Here is a 16,809-nt window from a genome sequence, read left to right as displayed (position 1 = left end):
TGCAGTGGGGGTTTAGTGAGGGGGTGTTATCGCTGAACTACGCCACCTTTAAACTGGAGCCTGGCTGCTTGCCCAGTGCTGTTTGCCCTGTTTGCATACCTGGTGAGGAGATGATTCCATGCAACGCGGGGTAACCTAGCCCCCAAAGCTGGCCTGGGAGTAACTTTCCCCTCTGATGCATGATGCCTAGGGAACGCAGTGGGAATGCTCCGGAGGTGGGTGTCCCCTCTATCGAGGTGCTACTCCTTGCCACCCCTGAGCATTCCCCCTGCCCGCAGGCCCTGGCACTCTCCCATCAGAGCCACCCCGCTGGCCGGGGTTTCGAGGAGGCGAAAGGGGTAGCTGGTGAGGAGTAGCGCTGCCGGGACATGCACGGGGGCTCCGGCCAACCCCTCCGCCTCCTCGGCCTCGGCGCAGCCATCAAGGAGCTGTTGCAAGGAGCTAACAGGGTGTGGGGGAGCGCTGGCTGCAGCCGGGCTTGGACGGTTGTAAGCCTGAACCTCGCCGGAGCAAGGGGCCACGCCAGCCTGCTCCTCGCCGGGCGCTGCCCTCGGCACCAGCCCCGAGGCTGAGCCGGGTCGCTGAGAGCCCTATGCAAATCAGGGATCGAGGCAGCGACCAATCAGCCCTGCTCCGGCCGAGGCGGTAGCCAATGGGAAGAGGCAAGCGGTGGGGCGGGCAGGAATATCCGCGGCGCGGCGGCGGCGGCCCCGGCAGTGCGGCGGCGGGAGACACGCAAGGCGGAGCGGAGGCTGTTGCGGGTAAGAGCAGCGGCGGGCGGGGAGCGGCGGGGCTCCGGCCCGGCGGTGCGGTGTAACGGCGTTTGTCTCTCTGTAGGCGCCGGGACCGTCTGTGCGCGGCGCTTCTCGAGAGGCGGCGGCGGCGAAGTGCCGCTGCCTGCCGGCCATGTCGGGCCGGGGTAAGTCCGGCGGCAAGGCGCGGGCCAAGGCCAAGTCGCGCTCGTCGCGGGCTGGGCTGCAGTTCCCCGTGGGCCGGGTGCACCGGCTGCTGCGGAAGGGCAACTACGCAGAGAGAGTGGGCGCCGGGGCGCCGGTGTATCTGGCGGCGGTGCTGGAGTACCTCTCTGCCGAGATCCTGGAGCTGGCGGGCAACGCGGCCCGCGACAACAAGAAGACGCGCATCATCCCGCGGCACCTGCAGCTCGCCATCCGCAACGACGAGGAGCTCAACAAGCTGCTGGGCGGCGTGACCATCGCCCAGGGCGGTGTCCTGCCCAACATCCAGGCCGTGCTACTCCCCAAGAAGACACAGAGCTCCAAGAAGTGAGCCCTGCTCCCCCGCTCCCTGCTTCTGGTCCCCTCCTTGCCACTACCCCATCTCTATCTCTCCTTCCAATTGGGATGAAGTATCCCTTCCTGCCCCCCAGCCCGGGCTGGGCAGTGAGCTGTGGCAGCACCCCGTCAGCCCTTTAGTAGCCCGCCCCCCACCCACCCCCCCCCGGTTAGGCTGTGGTGGGGTGCTGGGGGAGCATGGGTGAAGTCAGACCCTGCTCATGTCCACACCCCCTGCCCCTTTTCCCTCTGGAAGAAGTGTTTTTAGAGGAGGCAGCTGGATCATAACTGTCGGTGGTGATGACATCGGGAGCCGTGTGGTTGGGTCATGGTGCAGAGCTGCTGGTAGCTGCTGAGGATTATTTTGGCTGGTGTGGGGATGAACATGGGCACCCTGTCTGCCTCTCTCCTACACTTGTCCTGAGGCTCTGTAGGGTCTCCTCAGGCGGCCCTGCTTATCCTGGCTTGAGGATGGGACTCGCTGCACTCCCTCCCCGCAGCAATGCCATCCTGACTGCACTGCAGTGGGGAGGGCAGGGGGCTGGAAAAATGTGAAAAGGAGAAAAAGTTTCTCCGTTGGCAAGAAGTGACTGTTAGTCTTAGTTTTGTTCATGGTAAAGCTAGTGCGTTGCCTACTGTAAAGAAGCTCTGGTCCTATTTATTTTAAGGTCTCTTATTTTGGGGTACATCCCTGCAAAATCACCTTCCTGCAGCTCCCTGGCTGGGTGGATGCTGGGGAACTTTGTGGTCCCACATGCCATGGGTCCTGCTAGTGGGGTGGGGTGGAGGCTGCAGTGATGAATTCCCTCAGAGCGTCGCAAGGTCAGGCGCCCGCCGGGAGCGGGAGCTGCCATCTTCTGCTACGGCTCCCCTCCTCTCCCGGCTGCTGCAGCCCTCCGTCTTGCTGAGAGCTACCCTCCACCTTGGTTGCACTTATGGAAACAACATGCCGTGTCCTTTTTTTGTTGTTGTTGTTGTTTGTTTGTTCCACACTTATTTCTGGTTCAGAGAAATAAAAGTGATGATGCTATCTGTTAACTGTAACCTTCTATGGATTAATATTTCTTTTTAAAAACCACCCTGGAGTTTGTACCGAGCCTGCCCTTAGCTAGTACCGTGTTTATTGACAGCTGTGTGGATAAGGTGCGAGCATGGGGGCAGGTGAGCTGTCCTGTGACACCTGGAATGGTTGATGCAGTGACAGCTTTCCTTGCTGCCCAGAGCAGACTGGTTCTGTGCAGGCTGACAGTCGTGTGCATGCGGCAGTGTCTAGGCAAATCAGACCATAGACCTTCATAACGTGTTGAAGTAGAAAAAAAAAAGAAAAAAAAAAAGGCACCTTCTGTTTATGTGCTGCCAGTAGCATGTGTTCAACCTATTGAATCAGCTGTTAATCTTGTGGATGAAGTAACTTACCCTGGCTCTGAGTCTATTATCTAGAGTAGCTGAACCTCGATGTTTGTTGCCTGGTCTTTATGAAGGGGTTTCTCACTCCCTCGTGGATCATGGAAGTGGAGTGTCCGTTAGTGTTGTGCTTATGGGGTACCCTGACCTCGGGTGGGTGGGGGTAGCAGGATGCAGCCCCATGGCTGTGGCACGGACCCCTGGGCTCTCTTCCTCCTGTGAAGTGACTTACCATCAGCGAGGTGGGGATGAGGGGTTTCCTTTCCACTGCCCAGCATGGTAGTCAATGTGTCTGTACTCTGAGTGTTGTGTTCTCTCCCTCTCGTTTTCTCCAGGACCAGTGTTCTGTACAACCCACGAGTGCTTTGTATTCTTAGAAAAATGCAGAACTTGTGATACTGGCAAGAACAGTGCAAACCCAATGTCTGATTAAACTGGTTGAATGCTGTCGGGTGTGCTGTGTCTTGTCACCTCACCAAACCTACTGATCTGGCAGTGCTCTGCAGGAGGAGCAGGCTCTCTGGTGGCAGCTTGGTGCCTGGGCTCAGTTTTTTCCAAGTGGGGAAGGAGCATTAAGACACCAGATTTGGCCTAGCAGTGATCCTGCTTGCTCTTCACTTGGACAAATAGCCTTTTTCTATGCCAGGAGCAGATAAAACTCTTCTCTGGCTTCTCTCCCTGCTATGGCAATGCTGTGTTGCTGGATTGATCCATCACTAGTGCCAGGAAGCCTGAACTGGACCTAGGCTGGGTACAGCAGCAGCAGAGGAGTGGAGCTAGACCTGGGACCCTCCCCCAGTGCTGGTGGTGCTTTCCCCACTGTATGGGCTGCCCCAGGACCCTCTGGGTGACCTTAAAGGCAAGTAGGCAGAGATAGGCTGGTAGAGGTCAGATGGGAAATGCTGATCCTGGTGGGAAGGGAGGAGACTGGGGGACACAGGGCTGTTTCTTATTCTGACACCCTCTCCCTTTGTTGGACATCTCCCAGTTTGCTGTGCTAGTGTCTGGTGCACAAGCCAGAGTTGCTTCTTGCTTGGGTTTTGGGGAAGAGAGGTTGTGGGAAGCTTAGGTTCCAATGTGGTCAGGTTTGGGTGCTGGTGACATCTGTGCTGGGCGACAGGACAGGACTGGAGCTGCTGCTCTGTAGGGCAGCATGTCACTTGACAGCCCAAATGTGCTGTCCAGAACAAAAGACAGGAGTATTGATCAATTGGGGGTGCCCTGGGGCAGGCACCAGGGACAGGTTGAGCTGCACTGCCCACCTGGGGCTGAGTAGGTCTGTGGCCACCTGAGCTGTTTTGTGGCTCTGCTCAGGCCTGTGGCGTGATGCCTGCAGATATGAGTAGGATCTGTGGCACACATGGTGCCTTTGACACTGAGCCCCAGCTGGGTTCTGAACTTCCTCTGCCAGCCATGTGATGGACCATCTGGGAAAGCTGGGCTGTGGCAAGGCAGATGGAAGGAAATCCTGTTTGACTCATTAAGTGTTAATAAAGTGCAGATCATCTCCTAAACTTCACAAGAGAACAGTGTAATGACCAGGGGAGTGTGGAAATCCTGGTCTGGTTGGAGTGAGCTTTGTTGCCTTCAAGCCTGCAGCATTAGAGTTATGTCTTATGGCTTTTTGGAGTGGTGCTGCTGGTCCTGGCCTTCAAAGTTTCGTTGCACCAGAGTGGTGGAGCTCATAAAATGTGAAGGATTTGGCTGCGTGGAGCCTTCTCAGTGGTCATGTCAACCTGGAAGGGTGTCTGTTGGCCTTGGCTTCTCATGAGGAGAGGGTAGGGAGGCTGTAGGGACCTTCCCCTGCCTCCTCTTGGGCACCTGAAGGTGAGATCAGCACAGACCTGGGACTGGAGCTGTCTGCTGTAGGAGGCTGCTGTATATCTCCCCATGTGCGTTAGGGTCTCCGCCAGCTCTACCTCAGCTCTGGGACTGCCACTGTCTGGGTTGTGAGATGAATCCCTTGGGCATCCTTGGGAATTGGGTTTCTGTCTAGAGCCTGGCCCTCATGGCTGACAGCACCATGGGAGCTCACTCGGGGATTCTTTGGAATTGTGGCTCCTGATGGTCTCAGCCTGTGAAATAAGATGCTGCCAGCCCTTCCCACCAAGACCTGAGGGCTGCAGCTGGACTGGCTGCCTTCCCTCTGCCCTCAGCTGCCCTGTGCCTGCTCTCAGGAAGGCCACTGGTGGTTTGCCCTTTGAGGTCATGCTCTGTATCGATCAAGTGATTTTCCTCGCAGGTCAGTGCTAAGGGCAGAGCTGTGCCCCTGCTGAGAGGCAGTGAGTCTGACCACCTCTTCTGGGGAGCAGGAAGACACCCTCTGCCTGCAGCCATGTGTGCTCCAGGCAGCTGCTGACTTTGAAACCAGCCAGACTTTGGTGGTGGCATATTCTCCAACCCTCCAAAACCTGCACTGTCATCTGTTGACTGAAGAGACAACTGCAGGTCAGTGCTGAAATGCACATTTCTTTCCCAGTACCTGAGATTGCTGGTAGGCACTCAGGCTTGGTGTAGGGCTTGCAAGGGCAGCAGGAGGGTGGCTAGCCTGACCTGGCAGTTGCCTGTTCTCAATATAGACCTGGAAGGACACCACAGCCTCCCAGCAGCAGAACAGCCCTAGTCTCTTCCAGGAGCACAGCTGGCTGCTCTGGATGAATTCAGCTGATGGAACTCTCTTCGGGGAATAAAACTTGATGCCTTTCGCCCTGTTTGTGCTCTGAGGGGCCCAGAGATAAAGCAGCCATGCAAGGAGGGACCTTGAAGGGGACTATTTGCCCAGGAATGTGTCTGCCTCCAGGCACCACTGGCTGCTGTCCCTCTGTCCCCTGCTTAATGGGAGGCCTTGTGTGTTAGTGCTGCACTCCTCAGGCACTGTGAGCACATTGATGCTCTGGGTACAGCAACCCTAGGGTGATGCTCCCGATTTTTCTCTCCTCCCTCACTGGTGGGGTAGCTGAGCAGGACCCTGGTGTGAGGCTGTCACTGATGACTTGGGGACAGCTGGCCTGTTGTGAGGGCATCACTGCCCTGCACTGGGGGTACTGCAGCCAGATGGTGAGGCACAGTGCCACTGCAACCCCTCTGGCCACCCTCCTTGCCTGCTCCCTGTCCGCAAGCCTGGGGGCCAGGCTTCTTCCCCCTCTCCCTCTCTGGCAGCCCTGCAATGAGCCGAGGGTCCCCGGGGTGTGCCGAGTTTGCGCTGCGGGTTTCCCTCACTTCGGCTCCTGCAACCAGGCAGAACAAGATGGCCCAGATCCCTAGGAGAGCTTTACGCAACATCGCTGGTTGCGAGCTATAAATAGGAACTGCCATGGCTCCGCGGGCTCTGCCGTGGGCTCTGCTCCCTGCGTTGTCACTCTCGGGGGAGAAGCTCGCAGCAGTGGGGATTGAAGAGATGGAGGATGCACCCTGGGAGCTGCACTCCCCCCAACCCGGGTGCTGCGGAGGTTGAGATGCCGACTAGGGTGGGGGTCGAAGGTGCACCCCTTCACTGTAGCCCACATCCCTCCCCGCCTTCAGGGAGCGCCCTGCATCCCAGCCCGGGTCGCACCTCTCCTCCTGCCCTTCTCGCCCTGCAACGCAGCTTCACCCGGAGGCAGGGCACGGTCCCTCGGGCTTAACCTGGCGCATCAAAACCTAGACGGGCATCGGCCCCCTCCTCCGTAGAGACCAACGCAGCACAGCCGGGCCCCTCCCGCTTCCCCCGGGGGCTCTGCCGCCCCGCCCCGCCTCTCCTCCCTGCCCGCAGGGACAACACGATAGCTCCACATTTTGTAACAATTTATTTGAAACGACGATAAACGAAAATAAACTAACACAACCCCCACCCACCCAGAAAAGAAACAGTAACAAAAAAAAACCAAAAACAAAACCCAACCCAAAGCCGATTTAAAAAAAAAAAAAAAATCAACAAAACAAAACCAAAAAACGAACACAAAAAACCGCAAAGGCCATTGAGGAGGCGCCTGAACCGGCGGTCCGAGGGGCCCCGCGGGCGGTGCCGCCACGGGGCGGACATTGCGAGCGCGCCCCGACGCCGCGGCAGCCAATTGGCGCTTCACAGGCCGTTGCCATGGCGGCGGGCGCCGGGAACCAATAGGGGGCGCCGTGGCTTTTGAAATGGCCTCGAGGAGGCACGGGGCGCCCGGCGGGAGGGGCGGGGCGGGGCGGGGGCGCGCGGCGGGCCCGGGCGGCGGGAGCCGGCCCACGTGGCGCTGGGGGCCGCGGGGGTGCCGCCGCCGCAAAAATGGCTGCTATGGAAACCGGGCGGGAAAAAAAACCTCCGTAAAGCACCGGGGAGACGGGGGGGTTTAGGGGCGGGGGGAAGGGAATCGGGAACCGTCTACACGCTGGGAGGGGAATAGCCGAAAACAAAAGGGCGCAATGGGAGTAATGCCGCAGGGAAAAGGGAGGGGGGGAGGGAAAGGAAGAGGAGACTGGGGGTGAAAAAAAAATAAGGCGTCGGAGAACGGGAAGGGGGCTGGGACAGCCGCAGCCCCGCTCACCGCGGACGGTGGCGGCTGCGAAGCCGAGTCAGGAACACAAAGACAAAGCGGGTCCCCTGGAGTCCGTCCTCAGAGCAGTCCTTGCCGCGGGGCCCACAGTCCGGGGGGCGGCGGGGGCTCCCTATGCCCCGCTCTCATGCCTTTCTGCTCTTGAGTGCCTTGGGCTTTGCGGACTTCTTCACCTTCTTGCCCCCGGGGGACGCGGCTCCCTTCTTGGTGGCCTTCTTGGTTTTCCCCTTGTCCTTTTTCGCCGCTGCGCCGCTAGCTCCCTTCTTGTGGGATTTCTTCTCGGGCTTCTTACTCTTGGTCACTGGCTTCTTCTCCGCCCGCCGGGACGTCGATGCCGTGGCCTTCTTATGGGACTTCTGGGCGCTGCTGCCCGCGCCCCCCTCTCCACCGCCTTCCAGTTTCTTCCTGTTGAGCTTGAAAGAGCCATTTGCGCCGGTGCCCTTGACCTGGAGCAGCGTGTCGTTTTGCACCAGCGCCTTGATGGAGTACTTCAGGTAGGTCCTGCCATTCTGCTGGTCGAACCAGGCCACCTTCTTGGCCTCATTGTAGATCTTGGCCAGCGAGGAGCCATTGCGCTCACCCAGTTTGCGGATCGTCTCCACCACCAGCTGGCTGTATTTACCTGGCTGGTTTTTCTTCTTGTTGTTTTTCTTCTTCTTTGACGGCGACAACGAGGAGCCGCCGCCTTTCGCTTTCTTAGCGGCAGCTTTCTTTTCTGGAGAGAGAGGCACCTCCTCCGCTTCGGTCAGGGGCAAATCTGATTCTTCCAGCTCCACCGACATGGTGCCGAGGGGAGTACAGGCGGCAGGAGTGAAGCGGGGGCGGGAAGGGGCACCCGCGGCGTGGCTGAGGCCCGGCGGGGCGCACTGCTCTCAAGCTCCTCTCTCCTCGGCTCCGCGCTGCCGCCGCCGCGCTCTGGTGGGGCGGGCGCCGACACCGCCCTTTATATGGGCGCGGGGCGGACCACGTTGAGAACAACAACAGCCTGGTCCGCCGCCAGCTCCAACTTGTGCTTCTTGGGGCCCTTTCGCGGGGCTCCCGCGCCGCCGCTGGCCCCCCCGGCGCCGTTGCGCCCGTTCGGCCCCCCGCACCTTGCCGGCCCCTAGCCCGCCGTCACCCCCCCGCCCCTCGCCGCGCCCTATCCGCCGCCCCCCGCCGCGATTTCGGAGACGCGCCCGACGCGGCGGCAGCAGCGAGAAGGGGGGCGCCCGGCGCGGCGGCGGCTAATGCCCTGCGGCAGCCCCTTCGCGCGCCGCTGCCGCCGCCATCCGCTGCCCAAGAGGGGCCACCGCAGGGGAGGGGAGGCGGCGGGCGGCGGGGGGCGGTGGCGGCGACGCTGGACTGGGGTTCTCCGGAGGGAACTAACACAGGCGACGCCCTCCCGCGGCCGCCGGTAGCAGCACGGAGATGCCGCGTTGAGGCCGGGGGTCCCCGCCCCGGTGACGGGGGCCGCCCCCTCTCCCGACCCCTATCCCCACGGTCGTTCCCCTGACTCCTACCCTTACGGTCGTTCGGTCGAGATCCACAAGGGGGGAGCCCTGCGTGTCCCGTGTACTCTCCCCCCCCTCCCCGGGTATTGCCCTGCAGCGGAGAATACGGAGAGCGCGGCGCGTGTGGGTGGGCTGGAGGTGGGGGACACGGGGAAGACCATCGGCTTGGCACAGTGCAGGGGCTGTGGGAATCAATAGTGCCTGCGAATCCCCTTAGCCGCGGCGTGGGGGGCTGCGGTGGTGGGATGTGTTTCTCTTAGCCGCTCTGCAAGGGCTTGGGGGAGGGGACAGCAGCGGTGCTATGAAGCCCCTCTAAAATGTAACCCACCCCCATAAATCCCACCAGAGAACCGATCCTTCGCGGGGTAGAAATGTTCACGATGCCTCTACTTGCAGATCTTCAGGGTCGGGCCTAGAGGGACTTCTCTGCCCCTCGTACCTGGGAGTGCGATCAATGTGCCCCCGCCGTGGGTGGGCCGGGGAGAGCGTGTGTGCGGGGGTAAGCCCCTAGCCGGGTGGGTTCGCGAGCGTGTGCTGGGACACCAGGCACAGGGGGGTGCACACACGTACACACCCCCTACACATGCACACGCACACACCATGCACACGCACGCAGATATCTGTTCACCCCCGCACACACACTCTCGCACCCCGCCCCCAACCCACGCACGCCGCGTTGAGCCCGCACATCCCCGCCGCCTCCCTTTCCTCCTCCTCTCCCCATCTCCCGGCTTCTCTCCGCCATTTCCCTAGCCCGGACCTCCCGCGCCGGGGGGGACCGGCCGCTGCTGCCCGCGGCGGTGGGCATCCCTGGGTAGGGGAGGGGCACTGCCCTGACTCGGAGCCGAATTCTGCCTGGTCGCGTCACACACACACCCCCGCAGCAAGGTGCCCTCTCCCACCACCCTATCACCCCACTAGGAGAGAACCCCGCTATAGCGGCAGGGTTCTGCGCCCCCAAATCAGCCATGCCCGGGCACCGCCGTGCTGAGTTACGTCCGGTCTCTGGGAGCCGCGGAGGGCTTGGGCAGGAGGCGGGGGCGCCGGCCTGGCGAAAGGGAGAGGGGGCTGGGTGTGCGGGAGGAACCGCGGCCCCTGGACCCCCCCCGGTGGGAGTCTGTCGGTCCCAGGACGGCCACTATCGGTCACCCACACCCGCGACGCAACACCCACCGGCTGCCGTGGGGCGGGGTGGGGGTAAGGTTAGGGGGGTCGGATGTGTAATGTATAGATCTGTGTGGGTGTATGGAACATGCGAACACACAGGTGTGTAACTATTGCTGCAACCGAATGGAAACTGAACTAAGCTGGCTGTACGTTATGGTACAGAGGGAAGGTGCATATGTGCATTTTATATATATGTAATATAGGATAATTATTAGTTATTGTAATAGCTACATGGAAATGTAAAAAAAAATGTAAGTGCACACTTGTACATAAGCATCTAGGTATAGATGTTTTTAAAATAATTGTATAACATACACATATCTCAATAAAATCCTTATGGAGAGGGTGAGGTGGCAGTGATCTCCCACTTGATCTGTGTGGCTGTGAGTGTGTGCAACAAGCAAGTGGATTTACACACAGACTCCCCCCAGCACACCTGGGGTGTTCAGGTGAGGGCATCCATCCCCCCACTCCTGAGAGAGAGCAGGAAACAGCACACAGGTATGATGTGTGAGGGGATACATATTGCAGTCACATGCATGGAGAGAGGCTGCCCGTGTCTGTGCATGTGCTTTTCAGAGAGACACAGAGAACGGGAGGAAACAGCCCCAACACGCACACATTCTCTCCCTAGATGTACATCCGTACTTAGAGACACAGAAAGTTGTTCACATATACCCATCTCTCACATACATGTATGAGTCCTCATATACATGCTGCTCTCTCTCTCTTATGTACACATACACTGAGTGACCTGTTCTCACACAAATACTTTACATACATATATATGTGTGCACACACCTATGCATACATATCTTTCAAATGTATCAAGACACACTTCTGTCTCAGTATGTTATGTGCATATATATGTACATAGCATATGTGGAGAGGTTCACACAGTTCTGTCACTATATATGCCTATATATTCATATATATATATGAATATTCATATATATGAATATATAGGCATATATAGAAATTGGAGAGAAGAGAGAGAGAACATGCTGTTCAAACACACAAGCAACAGCCTCATTACACATTCACACATATGTATGCATCATGTATGTATGCAGACTGATATGGGTGTAAGAGACCTGTTCTCTGGCAGTCACACAGTTCCTTTTTCACTCTTGACCTCTCCCTATATGCACATATATAGAATCATAGAATTGGTGAGGTTGCAAGAGCTCTTTGAGATTGTCAAGTCAAACTGCACACACAGAGCTCACAATCCCACCACTTCTGGTAAGTCAACACCACTAAACCATGTCCCTAAGCACCACATCTTTTAAATATCTCCAGGGACAGTGACTGCACCACTTCCCTGGAGAGTCTGGTCCAATACACACACACAAAGCCCCTCCCTCTCCCTTGATACACAGAAGTGCACACATACACCTTATACTTAGCTGTTCACACACAAAATATAAGCACAGTGATCTCTCTCACTATATAGGTACATATATGCAGATACAGGGAGTGAGAGCTGCTCACACATTCTTCTCTCTTGCTGTCTCTATATGGGTATACATGCATATATAATTAAGAAAAAGAGGCAGCACTACTCTCTCTCTCTCACACACACATCTTCTGTCATTTGCTCCCTGCTTCACATCCATGTGTAATCTCTGGGGTGCATGGAAGTATGAATGTATATGTGTGTGTCCATACATATGGAACGAGTGAGCAAGGGTTTTTCCCCTCTCACACACACACTATACCATCTCTATATAGCTGTGTATATACATTTATATTTACATATATACAGAGAAACTGGCCACACAATTCTCTCTCTGTATGCCTATGTAATTAGCACACTGCTTACACACACACACTTCACTTTCCATATATATGCATTTTTCTCTATATACTGAGCTGCTCTCACACACACCACTACTTTCTCTTGCTGTATATATACAAATATATTGTATATATACAAATATACTGTATATACAGAGCTGTTCACAAACCTAATTTGCTCACTACATGTACATACTCACTACATGTACTCCAGTTCTGGAGCCCCTATTATAAGAGGGATATGGATGTGCTGGATTGTGTCCAGAGAAGGGCCACGAGGGTGATCAGAGGGCTGGAGCACCTCTCCTATGAAGACAGATTGAGAGAATTCAAGCTATTCAGTCTGGAGAAGAGAAGACTCCAAGGAGACCTTATTGTGGCCTTAAGGGGCCTACAAGAAAGCTGGGGAGGGACTTTTTAGGGTGTTGAAACACAAGCGGTAGTCCCTTACCACACATGCATATGCACATACACACTGGTGTGAGGGGAGAAATCTGCTCTATCAGGCAGATAGACACTTGTTTCTCTCTCAATATGAACATATATCTCTCTCCAGTAAGAGGAGAGTGCGCACTTGTCACACACAAACACACACACTCACTCCTTTACAGAAAACTGCATATCCTCATCTCCAGTTAGAGAGCTGGTCACACACCAGTGCATGGACACCATACTCTCTCCACATAAATGCACAGAGAGAGAGAGAGAGAGAGAGAGAGAGAGCTGCTCACACATTCTGTCACTTGCTAGATCTGTAATTTAGACATATACACATAGATATATGTAACAAAACAAGTGAAAACGATTTGTGTACACAAACACATCTCCCATCACTCTCTACACACAGACACAGACACACACACGTACACCACCCCCCATCACCTCTAATCTCTGAGGTACATAAATATATGTGCATATATAACTCAATATATTCCCTCTGTATGCATATGCACAAGCAGAGGCAGCAAGAACCATTCTTACACACAATACTCTCTCTTGATATATATATATATATATATATAAATATACACAGAGAGGTTGTTCACACATAGTTTTTCACACATAATACACAGAATGAGAGAGAACACATCACCACAGACACCACACCATTCTTTCTCCACACATATATATGTTTTCACACACAGCACTCCTCTCTCCTGCTGCATGTATCCATATATATGCTCCATTGAGGCTGCTCTTCTCCCATACACATACACACACTTGCAGCCCTACATATATTTAGAGATACAGAGAGCTGCTAACACAATTCTCTTCCTGTACATATGTGACACACTCATGCATGTATTTATATGCATACATATATACAGAGAGACAGCTGTTCACTCACACAGTTGCACAGTTCCCTCTTGGTATACACACACATACATATACTTAGATGCTGGGGTGGGGGGAGAGGTAACAAAGATCTCTGTCTCTTCTTTCTCTCCTCTCCTCCCCTCCCCCCCTTTATATATACATCTATACTGTTGTCACACAGGCTTTTCTTGAGATATAGATATAAATATAGATATAGATAGATGTACACACACATATAGACACACAAATATGCATATATATATACACATATATACACATATAAGCATATATATATGTGTGTATATATATATATATATATGCATGTGCAGAGACTGTTCACACGCATGCAAACAACAGTCTCTTTACATGTATGCATATAGACACACTTATATAGGCATTTATACTTTGAGAGCCCTGTTCACAGTCTGCACACACCTACACACCCCTCCTTCTCGCTCAGCCTTTGTCTATATGTGCATACATATACATATATATGGAGAGAGAAAGAAAGAATGAGGGCTTTTTACAGTCACATAGCTGTGCTTGCATGCATAATACTTGCTCTTGTTATGCCTATACAGATGCTTATGTACAGAGAGAGAGAGAGAGAGACTGGTCACACACAAAATGATTTTTATGTATATGTATGCAATAAAAGCACTGTTTACATACACACAGATGTATATACGTTGCAACTGCATGCAAGCTGCTCACACATAATTTTCTCACTGCATGTATATATGTGTGTGTGTCTGTGTATATATATTTATGTATATATATATATATATGTATACACACTTAGGGCTAGAGAGCTCTTGTATATACACACACACACACACTTTTATATATATATATATGTTTGTATGTATAAATGGAGAGTTGTTCTCTTGCATACACACACACCCTCTTCCTATAGATATACACACACACACACACACACAGACATATATATGTGTATATACTTATTACATGGAGGAGAGAGTGACCTGTTCACTCACCTCTGTCTTTGCATATGTACAAGAGAGAGAGGACCCTGGTCACACAAGCACACAATACTCTCTCTTGCTCTCTATATTCATATCTATGAATATATAATTTTATATATTATAATAGCTGTAATTAGAGATGTTCAGGATCTCACATCTATACTTAGAGGCACACCACACCCTCTCTCTCTCTGCATTCATATAGATGTGAAAACTTAGAGAGTGTGAGCAAGAGCTGTTCACACACGTACCCCGCCTCTTGCTGCAGACACACACAATGTCTATACACATCCAGGACATACATATAGGAGAGCATGTGCATGGCACACATACAGCACATTCCATGTATCTCCTCACACACACACACACTTTATTTGCTGCCTTACATGTGCAACTAATTGTGTCTGGGGCTATGTCTGTATTTTCTATCATTCCTCCTCTCTTTCCCTCCTCCTCCCAAGAGAGACAAAAAGACAGACACAGAGAATGGGGAAAAAAAAGGCCCACCCACACCACTCCCCCTGCCAAAAAAATATGCATGTGAGGTAGCTGTCTGTGTGAGGTTGTGATCTCTCCCACTCTTTTCCACTTCCATATATAGTATCTGGACTGCATATGCATATATGTATCGATTGTGACACACACATACACACACATATATATACATGCATATCTTCTCTGTCTACACGACACGTGTGTGTATGGAGAGTGTGAGGAATCCAGTCATTCCGCTGTCCCAACTCACACACAGATATCCCCACATCCACCTTTACATCTGATTTATTTAACATTTATTTATTTACGTGTCTGTCTTTTCTTTCATTTTTCTCTCCTCGCCTCCCTCTCTCCCCCTCTTTGGCAGAGAAATAGAAAAATATTTGAACTACACACACACACACAGAGGCACATGCATCTGTATCCATATGACTTCATTGTGTGTGTGTGTATAACACATAGAAATAATCCATAAATACACAAATAACATATAAAAATATAAACACACAAGTGTATGGATATAAAAATAAAAGAAATACGAGCAGTGTCTCGGTGTGTAGACAGAAAGCTACAACCCACACATGCACACAAACAAATACAAGCAGAGAAGCATAAAATAGTGTAAAATGTGTCTGTGTGTGACCAGCACTCTGTCCATAGATGAGGGTGACATATAACACACACACGTTTGCCTGTGTGTATATCTATTATTCATAGGGTCTTATATAAATGTCAATACTATGTGTATGAGAGGAGCCATATCTACCTGTGAGAAAATGTCTTCTCTTTCCCTGAGTGTGTATGCATGTATATGAAGAAATAAATGCTTTATGGTGCATGTGTGTGCACTGGGAAGCCTGCATCCATGTGTGTCTCAAATAGAAACTTATAACTGAACTCGTTGATGCTGTAAGCCTGGGGGTGTCTGTGTAAATACAACACAGCAGCACACACACACACAGAGGATGTATCCACACTCTGCCTTGTGCTCCTTTGCTCTGTAGCTCACAAAAGCTGTGTCCTGGTAAATTTGTACACATGGACATCACTAGTTGTGTAGATGTTGGATTATGTAAACCACACTCTCCACACATAGTTGTTGTGTGTGTCCCTCCCCCTCCCTATATTTAGCTGAAGTATTTCTGTGTGCCTATAGAATCCTGAAGATATTTCAGTGCTTATACCTCATGTTTCTCTCCAAGCACCCCAGGGTGGGTGCCAGGCAGGGGGTCTGTATGCACCTGGGTGCTGGAGCCCTGGCCATGGCAGCGGGTCTGGTGGCAGCAGCAGCCTTTTGGGGCTCCAGGTGTGCGGGGATGGGACTGGTACCCTGCCTGCCAGCTGTGGCAGTAGGCACTGGGCTGGCAGGAGGGCTCCTGCTGTGGGGCCAGGAGAGGTTGCAATGCAGGACACCTCCAGCCCCAAAGCCCACTTGGGTGCTGCTGCCAAGGCATGCATTGAGCCTTCCTGCCCCCAACTATGCAGCTTGGCACCTCCATGCTGCTTTCTCTGCACCAGCAACAGCCACTGATCTTTAACTTCTTTGATGCTACTCCCTCAGTACAGATGGGGTTGTGTGAGGCCCCAGCTTTCACCTGTGCACCAGCACCTCACAACCACAGCTGTTTCACAAACGGCTCCAACCCTCAGCAGGAGCAGCTGCAGCTGCCAAGCCCCACACATGGCTGCCCTGCTGCACCCTTGCATGGCTTTAGCCCCTGCCAGGGGCCAGGCTCACACTGCTTTGCCAGGCTGGGGTGCTGGTTACAGATACTGCCTAGTACACTTGGTGTGGGCTGGGCAACCACCCCCCTCATCTTGCACCAACCAGCCTCCTTTGGGTCTCTCCCTCCTGCCAGGCCAGGACCTGAGCAAAGAGCAAAAGCAGCCCTCCAGCTTGGCTGCCTCAGTGCATCAGCTGGCTGCTTCAGCCTCTTCCAGGGCCAGGTTTGCTCTGTGATTTGCCTAGCAGCCAGCAACCCTTGTACACATCATCACTGCACTGGCAGCTCATCAAGCAAAAAGGTCAGCACTGAAGTAAAAGGCATGAGGCCTCATCAGTGCTAGGAATGGGTCTGAATGATGGGTTTAAGTGCCCTCACATGCTGCTCCAGCCAACTTCTTCACACCACAGTGGTGACAGAGTGAATCTTGAAGGATCACCAGTCCCCAGCTGACACCATCAGCCCTGAGTGCAACAGCAGTGCAGTAATTCCCTCACTGCTTGCCTACTCTACTCTTCTTTGCACACGTGTGCACCTATCTATCATATTACCACTTGCAAAACCATTGGTTTGTAAGTACTAAGTGGAATCTTTCCTTCCCTTTTAGCATCCATAAC

The 16,809-nt window shown here is 53.5% G+C and overlaps 2 protein-coding genes across 2 annotated transcripts; one reads left to right on the top strand and one right to left on the bottom strand.

The window, feature by feature from the left end:
• The first annotated feature begins 906 nt into the window (after positions 1–906).
• On the top strand, positions 907–1,321 carry LOC128971936 (histone H2A type 2-B). Its single transcript, XM_054387700.1, has one exon. It carries the CDS (start codon positions 907–909, stop codon positions 1,285–1,287), a length of 381 nt encoding a protein of 126 aa, XP_054243675.1. The 3' UTR covers positions 1,288–1,321.
• Positions 1,322–7,211: 5,890 nt separating this feature from the next.
• LOC128971773 (histone H1.10) lies at positions 7,212–8,058 on the bottom strand. Its single transcript, XM_054387449.1, has one exon. The coding sequence runs from the start codon at positions 7,993–7,995 to the stop codon at positions 7,339–7,341; it is 657 nt and encodes a 218-aa protein (XP_054243424.1). The 5' UTR covers positions 7,996–8,058; the 3' UTR covers positions 7,212–7,338.
• Between the last annotated feature and the right edge of the window lie 8,751 nt (positions 8,059–16,809).

Source organism: Indicator indicator, chromosome 15 (genome assembly GCF_027791375.1).
Source record: "Indicator indicator isolate 239-I01 chromosome 15, UM_Iind_1.1, whole genome shotgun sequence".
Taxonomy (NCBI): domain Eukaryota; kingdom Metazoa; phylum Chordata; class Aves; order Piciformes; family Indicatoridae; genus Indicator; species Indicator indicator.
This window is presented reverse-complemented; position numbering and strand designations above follow the sequence as displayed.

Excerpts from the sequence above, each read along its gene's own strand:
- LOC128971936 (XM_054387700.1), top strand. The coding sequence starts at position 907 with ATGTCGGGCCGGGGTAAGTCCGGCGGCAAGGCGCGGGCCAAGGCCAAG.
- LOC128971773 (XM_054387449.1), bottom strand. The coding sequence starts at position 7,995 with ATGTCGGTGGAGCTGGAAGAATCAGATTTGCCCCTGACCGAAGCGGAG.